At 39.4% G+C, this 11136-nt stretch overlaps 1 protein-coding gene and 1 long non-coding RNA gene across 2 annotated transcripts in view; one reads left to right on the top strand and one right to left on the bottom strand.

Annotated features, from left to right (window-relative positions):
• Positions 1-11136, top strand: part of LOC110400113 — a 64050-nt gene that overhangs the window by 9104 nt on the left and 43810 nt on the right. The gene's annotated exons all lie outside the window — the stretch shown is intronic.
• The window catches only part of PDE11A (phosphodiesterase 11A), a 129528-nt gene continuing 118511 nt past the window's right edge, over positions 120-11136 (bottom strand). The window contains exon 20 of the mRNA XM_021399741.1: positions 120-5805. Coding sequence (XP_021255416.1) covers positions 5644-5805 — 162 coding nt within the window. The 3' untranslated portion in view covers positions 120-5643. The remainder of the gene's footprint in view (positions 5806-11136) is intronic.

Here is an 11136-nt window from a genome sequence, read left to right as displayed (position 1 = left end):
TGAATATTTTCCTCGGTTCAATATTTCCTGAAGCTGAAAAGAACAAAGAATAAAATCAAATAAATTTACCGATATATATATATATATATATATATATTTCCAAATCCCTTTTTAATAAATCTTGAGTAATAGCCTAAAGTATTTCTAAGTAGTAATACTGTAAGAGAAAGCCCTAAGTTAAACACGCAACCTTGGAATGCATGACGGGAAGTACTTCATTGATGCATTGTACTTTTTGAATATGAAACTTCCCTTTTACAATGCATCAAGAGACCAAGTTTGTGAAAGCTGATGGAAGGAAGGATGTTTGTATCTTAATAGAATATGACAGCTCTCCTATTGCTTTAAAAGAGTAGATAAAATATTTTCTTACTTTTCTGAAATTGATTATTTCCACAGTAATTTTTCCTTGGAGAGAAGTATATATGGTGTTTCTACTGAATAATGCTACATCCAGTGTCACTGACTTGTACTAATGTATATAATTTCTATACAAGTAAATAGTTCTGTTGAGTTCTTTGACCAGATCTGGTTTCTGGTCATTCCAGAATAATGCCAAGTGCAGCAGGTGAAGTTAGGTTTCTTCCCTGGAATGACTGCTGCAAGGTCATGTTTCAAAAGTTATATTTGAGCTGCTCAGTTGCATGTGTTTTCATTGCACTTCTATTTGAGTGATTCAGGAATCAATACGTACAGCTCTGATTCATCCTGACAAGCCAGTTTCAATGAAACAAAAAAAGCCAAAATCACAGGAAACAGTTACGGTGATTTATTTATTTATTTATTTTTAGAGACCAATAGAAACAAATTGTTAATTTCAAAAACATGCTTTAAAAAGCTGAATAGGCATTGTTTGATCTACTAAAGCAAAACAGTGAAGGTAATGATCATAAAACGCAAAAAGGAAAAGGAGGCAGGGATATTTTTTGTGCATTTTCGGAAGTAGGTAGGATGCACTTGCATTAGAAAATGCACACGCTGTTTCTGTGCATGTATCTGTTGTTCCCCATACATGAAGGTTCAAAGCTTACAATGGGTCTCCCCACACAACTGTAAGATGCAGTGTCCAACACACTTATAAATTGGTAATTAATACAAGATAATTCAAGAAAGAAAAGGTAACAACCAATACACAGTATAGACTCCAATGCTGTCACATTCAAGTAATGAAAATATCTCATTTCACCTGCAATTTACCTCACAATTTGTTGTTTTCTTAGAAACCATTCACACAATTTTACTATTGAAATCATCAGTTTCTTTGACAAAGCCAATTAAAAAAAAGTCTTACTCTTACATTTTCTTGCTCAGATCATTCTAAGCATTGGAAGTGTTTATTAATGTTTTACATGGCCTTAAAATAAACCTGTCTAAAAATTGCACTCAATGCATAAACTGTCTGTAACTCAAATTGTTTAACTGTATGGAAGGAAAATAAATATTTGGCCTGTAGACTGAAACACTCCCATTTTTCTACTAGGATCAATTAGTCTAAATATTAAAAATTATCTTAGGCACTGCTGGTTGCAGTTTTCAAAAACAGTTTGTGAATACTAGTATTGGCTTTGCTGATAACTACAGGCACGTTATGAAATAGCAGTGCACTATAAGAAGGAGTAATTAGCAAGGACACCAGTCCCAAAAATGCAGCTGCTGTACCAAGGACACAATCTGAATGAATACCTGAGCTAAAAAGAAACACACTCATCTACGCTCTAGTTATTTTCAGCAGGGTGCTAAACATACTAATGACCTTCTCAGCAAGATCCCTGCTCTGGCAAAGGAGAGCAAGCTGGCTAAGACAGAGCTGCATGGGGAGTTACGTGTCTGATTGCCACGTTAGGCATCCAGATTAAACTTTCATGAGCTACTGTTGCCTAACCTTGTGTGTGACATCAAACTGTGTTCTGCCAGAAGCAGCTGTCTAGATCTTGATCAAGTTAGGAAGTCTTATTTTGCTTGTAGGTCCCAGGCTGGGAGAAAACAGTGGTTCAGTTTTAGGGCAAATTGTCTGATTTTACTGCTAGTACCTCTTGGTTGTCTCGTTCTCAGGAGGTAGGAAATCCTTCTTTTGTCTGATCCATAGGAGAGCCTCCAGCTCAAGTGCTCTGTGCCTTGAGCAGTACTTGGTTTCCTGGTGGGATCACAGTGTTGTCTTGCAGGGCTGTGCTTTAACTCAGGAGGATGCACACCGGAGTCCCTCCTGAGCTCTTCCAGCAATGCCTTTCTGCCCAGTGCAGCTCACCAGGCATGAAGCAGGAATCACACATCTGAGTGTCCCATCTCCTTGATGAGCATCTGTAAAAGGCTTCAGTGGGAGGGCAGAGACAGGCGGCACTCGTGCCTCCCCCTTAGGGAGCAAGGTGGACCTGTAGATTGAAGCCTGCTCTGAACCAAACAGGATCTGAATGCCAGGTGCCCTCCTGGTTGCCCTAGGTGATGTTTTAGCATTTAGATCTTTTCTTCTTTGGTGAGGAAGGGTTTCTTTTGGTAAGGTGGGAATCCTTAGTGGAAATGCTGATGGGCCTGAACTATTTTTCAGCACTGCATTACAACTAAACTGGCTTAAAGCACCTTTGAGGAGAATGCAGCTCCTATGGATGCACCTTGTGTTAACTCCATTTTAGCACTGTAGTTGTAAATTCTTGAGTCCCCGCTCCAGGCAAAATTTCCACTAACAGCAGGGGCAAAGAAGTGAGGACTCTCCTGTCACTGAGCCACTGAGTGTGGTGGGCATCTGCAGACGGCCAAGCAGCAGTTCACCAGCACTGGCCTGGGTAACAGTGGGATCTCTGTCCTCCTCGCCTTTGTCCCCGCTCTGCTGGCCCTGCGCTTTATATGCAACCAAAGAGCCTATCTGATTTCATGGGTTTTGATCTTGTGCAATGGGCAGGGAAACGAGTAAAAGAATTCAGACTTCATAATCCGTAGTCATCTCATCTGTGCTGTGTGTGTCTCAGGACAGTTTGTCAAAATGGACTGAATTACTGGAGAAATGTTTTGGTGCCAAAGATAATGAAAAGCAGATACAGTGTCTGCCTATAAAGCTTGTAAGCGCTTGTTAAGAACTGTTTTTCATCTTTTTTAATATGAGAAACTTGGAATGTAATTCTTTTTGCTTCCGCAAATATTTTCTTTTTCTGTCAAAAATGTGAACCTTTTGCTGATTCCTAAGCTGTGTCAAAAAAAAAGCTTTTTTAAAAAAATAATATTGAGCTATATAACTTCCAGACAGCAAATTCTGCTCTGTGATGCACTGCTGTGACCCCCTGATTTCAGCAGGGCTGCCTCATTTTGCCTGAGAACAATTTGATAAAGATCTGACTGTGCGCTCTCATTTTCTTCCTTGTGATGGAGGAACAGAACCATAACATTAGTCAGCACTTTCTAAATTTTGACCCACAATAGCCAAGCTACCGAAAGACAGGAGAAATAGATGGAGGCAATTACAAACAGTCACTTGATTGATGGTTGACATTGTTAGAGCTTCAGCTGGATGTCAGGTGGTGCGGTGCCGAATTCCCATCACTGCTGGGGGAGTTGCCATGGGCAACAGCGCACTGAAGCCAATAAAAAGGAGAGGAAATGAGGGGAAACTCAACCTTGGGGGAAGCTTCAGGGTATGCACTGTAAATTATGTTGCACTTAGCAATATGCAATATCAAAATTCAGGAAAGCTCTGTGTACCTGCCAGCAGTACTATGTCAATTCCTGGTATCTATTTCTCCCATAAAGTATGTGTTACAAGTTGTATGTGTCTTGCTGCTTACTATCCTGTATCTATCTTTATTCAGGGAAGAAAGAAGTAGTAAAATAATAGCAGAAACAGTTCCATTTGATGTGTGTATTCACTGCTGTGCATTGTGTATTTCTGCTCCTTCACTGCTTCATTTGATAGAGAAAATGATGTGGTTCTGTTGCGTGGTAACAGGTTGGTTTGTAATGGTAGTGAAATTTCCACCTATTCCTCTGTACACGTGATCAGTAGCACAGAGGACTGTTTTGTTCTTGTTCTTGTTCTGTGTTTCTACATAAGGAAGCGTTCAGCAGATTTGTTGTTTCTGTTTGATTGTCAGACAGATGTCAGCTTTTCAAAGGTGCTAAGGAATCCTTTTTGCTGGGAAGCAGGAAAGCTCTTTTTGGCATTTGGTTGGTTGGGTCAGGTTCTGGTTTCTGTGAAGACGGTGCCAGTTCAAGGTAATTCCATGAAGCAAACGGACATCATCACAGGTGTAAAATATAGCTGAATGCAGCTTTCATTTCTGTTGCCAGACAAGCCTATATTTACTATGGCATTTTCAATGAGTACAAAGGCGTTTCTCCCACAAATGGGAACTCTTAAGCGCTGCAACACGACTCCTCTTGTGTCCCGTCATGCAGCAGAGAAAGCTCCCTCAATTCAGTGATCGTAGCTTTGCTGCACTAGTTATCTGTGCACTAATGGAACCAACTTTCACATAATACCAATGTCACCACACAGAACAGCTGAACATGTTTGGTTTTGTGACTTACTGGTTTTGATTAAACTTTAATGAACCCCTCTACCACAGATGTCTGTGTGTGAGCCTAGCATTGTGCTAGCTGTAATAACATCATCTTAAAGTGTACTGAGAGAACTGCAAGAGAAGTAAGAGGTAGTCAGTTCCGTATGATAATATTCTTTCTCTCTACAATTTTAAAATGTTCATTTCTACTGCAAATTATACTACAAAGGTTCATCCATGGTCCAGTTTTCAATTTAATATAAACCTGAAGCATAAGGCAGCAGATTTCCTTTTTATTTTTATTCTATATTCATTGAAGCCCATTACTTTTTTCCTTAGGGTACACTGTAATTTAAAAAAAATGAATGTGTTAAAGGAGTATTTAAAAAAAAAAAAACCCTCTAAAATTAGCGTGTAATATTTTGCTTTAATGCAAGCTTCCCCTTGCTGAGAAATTTACTGCATTGTTAACATGAATTTCTCAGGGAAGCAGGGACAGATTGGTATTTTTAAAGATAATAAAGTTTGTTTTTAAATGTAGCAAAGGTAGGCAATTCTAAAGGCCCTGATCAATCACTAGGAAGCATTGTTGTAAAAAAAAATACCTCTTTAGAATACAAAGCAGGCTTCTCAGAACATCCAGGCATAAAAGAGGAGGGAAGAGAGAGGAACATCACAAAAGCAGGCATAATTGATTCATAACATGTACTGAAGAGATGCAAAACAACAATGTAATTACATACTATTCTGTTTTCCTGCAGCTCCTTGCATATGAATTGACCAGCTTGCATCCCAGTTCTGCTCTGTATTATTAATTTTATTAAGCTGTAAGTTCTTATATTTCAGTCTGTTGTCAGTTTTACAGATTTTTACGGCAGCAGTTGAAATGTAGCAGGGCTGAATGAATGCTTGTGCTAAGTCCTTCATGTCACTTCGGAAACCAGTGCAATCTCACTGCAAGCCTTCCCTGCAGACCCACTACACCTCCCAGTAATAGCAAGCCAGGCTGCCATCAAGATACTATCCAATCAATTAAGCATATCTGTGAAAGTGTTTCTTTAAAAAAAAAACAAACAAAAAAACCCAAAAAACGTGTGCCAAAGCTTTTGAAAGCCTTTCAGATAGCTCTTATCATAAATGGACACTGACATTTGCAGGCTTAATTTATGTCTTTGAGAGACATGGTAAAAGTAGAGGAAAAGGAGGACGAGGATGCTGCCTGAGATGGAAGTCTTTGTTGGTGCAGTTCCTCCCATTTACTTCTATTTACTGCCACAGAGTCCAGCATAGGCTTCAGTTTCACATTCAGCTTCACAAGACACTGGAGAAAAATTGAAAAAAATAGAGGGAAGGAAAAAATTTTGTTAATATTTCCAGTCTGCTGATGGACAGTCTAGGGAGTAACATGATAAAAGGAACCTGATCTGCACTGTGCCCTCACCCTCCTCACCCCCAGCTGTAAATTCTTTGTAGGTAAAGTTTTTCATTTCATTTGGGATTTCTTTATCTCATACTCATTTGACCCAAGGCATTAATTAATCCACCAAAAAAAAAAAAAAAAGGCACATAAGGTGGCAAAATTGCTGTTCAACTACTTCCGCTTTCTTGTAGGCCTTAAAAATAGTTCTTCTGAGGCATCCCCAGTGCCTGGGGCTTCCTGCTTGCTGATGCCTATGAACTAGTAGGATGGCAAGGTTTTTTTTTTTTTTTTTCCTTTCTTTAAATGGCAGGCTTAACAACAACTAGTTTAAATGGCCCCCAGAGCCCAGACACCACTAAGAACTGAATGTTTTATAGCTAGCCTGCAAAGCGTGTAGTTTGGCTAGCTACTGAAGTAAGTCTTGGTAAATTTTTAATTGAACTATTATATGATAATTAAGGGTTAATGGTCTGATTTTAAGATGTGATGAAAACATGCAATTTCAGTTGACTTTAGTAGGAAATATGAAAGCTCAGCACTTCTGAAAAATCATGCCATGAGTAAGTAGCTGATTTGCGTGGAAGTTGAAGCAAATTTAATTTAATTATAATTATTTGCTGAGAATATGACACAGACTAGGCAACCTTGGGCCCAGAGTAAGAGACAGAGCTTTCTGAGGTCTCTGCCATGGACAGTATTGCTCTCTAGTGGCATTCATGCTATTTTTGGAGTGGCTGTGGATAAATAACACTCCTATCACCAGACCTCACAGCTCCCTCTTTTTAGCACCATATTTCAGACTGTTATGTATTCCCCAAACCTGGTTTGATTGAATCCAAAAAGGAGGGGAGTAACGCATGCTAAATGACTCTCTATCTCACTGCTGTTGTCCTTGATGCCTGCACGGCCTCTGCCAACACTGTAGGCATTCTCATTTTGACAGCAACTCAGAAGATCCTTTCTGTGCAAAGCTAGCATCCATCTCTCCATTGTCTCTGGTAGGAGACAACAAGACTCTGATGTGTATTTCTGCATCTCACCCCACAACCAAGGGTGCCAGGAGGACTGTGGGTGCCTGAGATGGTGAAGCCAACTGGCTTTGCACTGCCTGCAGCCATAGAGACCCAAAGACCCAGTAAACCAGGAGCAGAGCTACATGCTCTCTACAACTACCTGAAAGAAGATTGTGGTAAGGTGTGTGTCGGTCTCTTCTCCTGCATAAGTAGTGATATGGATGCAAGAGAATGGCCTCAAGTTGTGCCATGGGCGGTTCAGGGTGGATATTAGGAAAAATTTCTTCTCCAAAAAAGTGGTCAGGTATTGGAACGGGCTGCCCAGGGAGGTGTGGTTGAGTCTACCTTCTCTGGAGGTGTTCAAAAAACATTTAGATGTTGTACTAAGGGACATGGTTTAGTGGGGGAAATACTGGTGGTAGGCGGATGGTTGGACTAGATGATCTTAGAGGTCTTCTCCAGCTTTGGTGATTCTATGATTCTAAGCACCCGCACCCCATAATCGCTGAATCTTATGAGCTGTAAAGTCCAAAAGTAAATTGCTTCCTAGAAATGTATGCATAACCAGGTAAATAACAAGAATGGTTAACTAATAATATTAACTGTGATGAAAATAAGCTAAAGGGAATATTTAAGAAGGAGTAAAACATGTCTTTGATATTCAGTTTTACCATAGCACAAGCAATTAATTCTACGGAATACTGACAAAATATATAGGGTAATTTTAAGAAACTTTATTTTGTTCTGTATTAATTTAGATTAGGGCTACTCAACAGTGCAGATTTTGCACTTAATCTATGAAATATCTTTATTCAGACATTGATTTGATGTTCAAACCACTGCTCCTGGATTTAGTATCCTTTCACTTAAAGACTCTTTCATTCTGATCTAGTCTTTTAATTAAAGCAACTACTATAATTCCTATGGAAATTAGCTTTTATTTTTTTCCAGTTACTAAAGCATTTCAGTAGGACTTTTCTGATACAAAGTACACAAATTAGATTTTACTTCTGCTTGAGATGTAATTAAAAACTCATTTGATTGCTATATTTCTGGCTCTGTTTTAATTATTAAACACCAGTAATCAATTTTCTTTTATGAAGCTTCTGGGAAATTATCTCAAAAGCAACACATTTCTCTCCCTTCTGGCAGGTTCTTGACCATTTACTGAATTACATTCATAGCACCTGCTCCTGATCTGGATTAAATCACCAATTTATTCCTAAAGCTATTTAGGTTTATTTGGCTGTAACCTAGTCAGGGTTTTCTGCCTCCTGGCTGCACTTTTTACTTTCGATTTTATTGCACAAAAGCCTCTTGATGTACTGCTGCTCTATGCCTCTATTTTTGATGCATGCCTCGTACAAACTGCTTTGCTAGTGATCTGTCTAATTTGCTACCCTGCTTCTTAAGGCCCAATTTATTCTTTACTTCAGTAGGAAGAGGCTTGGTCTTCTAAAGCTGTCTGACACAGGATACTTCCAAATGATGTTGTAGCTTCAGAAATGCCCTTTCTCCTCAATTCTCTGTGGTGGGCTGTGGTACAAATCCAGAGTCCCTGTCCCCTGCCTGCAGGCGTTCCTTCCCGTGCAGTGCAGCTGCCTTGCTACACAGTGATCACTGCAGGGTTGGAAACCTTTCCCGTTTCATCCCCTTTCCTGTAATAGCTGCTCGTTATCACAGGTTGATAAAACATGTTGGGAGAGCAGTCACACCAGTGGCTCCCATTCCAGCATGAGGAAAAGCTAATTAGATTTGCAGTCCTCTTCAGTAGCCATGCATTACCTCAGGGGTATGTGACTAAGCTGTTTCTCAGAAAGTTACTGTACAGCACTGACTTTTTCCTACCGCCTTCAGTGACGTAGGCATCTTTTGTGACTATCTACTGCTTGTAGATCTTCTGCCTCCTGGGTGGTGGGGACAGAGGACTGCATCAGCATCTGCTTCATCTCTGGAAAAGGATGTTGTCTGAACTAGCCAAGATGCAGCACATGTGTGGCTGAAATTTGAACTACTGCTTACACAAATATGACACTCTGTTGTGTTCTTAGAGTCATATGATATCATTTTAAGGGGGAGCATGGCATGCCCCAGTTTGCAAACACTGCAGGACCTCCATAGTATTGTTTTATTTATTTATTTATTTAGGTTCTCACCCAAATATTGACCAGTTGTTTAACTTACTTGCTTTGACAAGATTATGGCTCATGGAAGTATGGCTGTGGGTCTAATATTTGTAAAGTGAGTTTATGGAATAAGACCATATAAATTCAGTTTTATGACTGAGCACATATCAAAAAGTTATAGGTCGCAGTGTTCACTCTGCTTTGGAACCCAGTGGTTTCTAATGAATCACTTTTATTATGTAGGCAGTTTCTGAGTTGGAAGGGAGGACTAGTGACCGAGGAGCCACAGGGATAAATTCAGACCTGGTGTATAAGCACATGAAGCATTGCTGAAGTCAAGAGAGTCGTGACCAGTTACAGCAAAGCTGAATTGGACTCCTGAGTTTTGCTGAAGTGGCTTTCATGTAAGAATACGTAGGCCAAAGGTGAGCCATCTATCTGAAAATCCTTGAACTTCAGATTAGTTCAGATAAAAGGGAACATGTATTGCAGTCATCCAAAGATTTGATCCTTATAATATACTTGATGGAAGATGTTTTGAAAAACCAAAAGCATTTCTGCACATAGGCCTGTGTACTAAAACCAAAAAAAGACAGCTAAAATTCTACCTTCTGTAGGCAGCATATAGAAGATATAACAATATAAAGAAGCATCAGGGATTAAGTTCTATGAACCTTTTGACACTGTGCATGTGACTTAATTATTTGCCCTGCTGATTCAGAGTCATACATAATAATTGGGTTCTAGATGAAATAGATGATATTGCTGTATTTGGGAGGAGGTTTAACTGATTCTCCAGTGGTGAGATGTGCAATGTACTTCAGGGAGGGAAATACGTACAGAGTTCTTCTGGTAGCAAAATGTACTCTGACCACTATCAATACTTTGCTGTCAAAGGGAGAGAGTAATATTGAGGGACTGGCTACCTACTGAAGTAGCTTGACTGATGTGTTGCTATAGTTGCAAATGATTCACATGTTCATAATAATTTGAGGTTTTACTCAGAAGAGGAAGAGTTACAGTTCCATAAACAACTTGTTTGGCTCTGCTCTTTATGGTTTTGGTTCTACATCTGAAGCATGCAAAATACAGAATGTTTATGCCCCTTTTCCTTTCAACATTTCAACCAAACAGCTGATCAATGCCTTCTGCCTTTACTATTAAATGGATTTTGAAAAACTTTTCAAACCATATCAGTCTCATATCCTTATCTAGTTCTTTGAATTTGCCCTCAGCTGGGAATTCTGCAGGCAACTGTGATTCTGTTGTGTTAAACACTTACTTGAAGTGTTTCATCCATCATCATTTCTAGTCCTTTTCTGATGCAATGTAGTTTGTGCTTTGTCTTTCTTGAAAACTGAATGGCTGTTAAATTATCCATTTATCTTCTTTCAGATTTGCTGTACAGTTTGAGTTCCCTCTATCGGCTGTCTCTTCTACCTTATCTGCCAGCTTTTCAGTCTACTTCCTCAAATCTTTATGTGCATTTCCATACGTGACTGCCTGTCCTTCGCAAAACATTGAGCAGATAATCCTAAGTAAAACAGCAACACAAACTGTAGTGATATGAATTATTCACTTTTTCTCACAGATCATGGTGAAAGCCTTTCATGAAGCCCAGCTTCGCTGAAGCTGATGGCAAATATTCATTCTTCTGTGTTCTCTCAAGTGTCTCAGTTGATGATTTGCCCTTTCAGTTAGAGATCTTTTGGCATTAGGAGACTTAGAAGTAATTTGAAGAAGTACTCTTTTCTGAAGAGAAAAATGTTTCCGCTCTCTCTTCTTCCAAGCAATTTGAGAAAAACAGTAAATTTCTCAAATTGTCAACAGTAATTAATTACTAATTACTGGAAGTTGTTATATAGTCAGAGTACCTGAGTTTTATGAAAAGTCCAGGTGGCCTCACTTAGGTTCATTATTAGCAGACAAGCAGTAGGGCAACAAACATGCTGAACCTAGCCAAGCTGCTATCTATCTCCAGACTAGAGAGAGATTCTTCTGCAGTGCAAAGTCTCCTTTCTTTGGGACAAACCCTTATCCCTACAATAATCCTTAGCTACCAATTCCTCCCAGCACTGGCATTTGGCATAATT

The sequence above is a fragment of the Numida meleagris genome, chromosome 5 (genome assembly GCF_002078875.1).
Source record: "Numida meleagris isolate 19003 breed g44 Domestic line chromosome 5, NumMel1.0, whole genome shotgun sequence".
Classification (NCBI taxonomy): domain Eukaryota; kingdom Metazoa; phylum Chordata; class Aves; order Galliformes; family Numididae; genus Numida; species Numida meleagris.
Note: the sequence above shows the minus strand (reverse complement) of the source record. Positions and strands in the feature narration are given on the sequence as shown.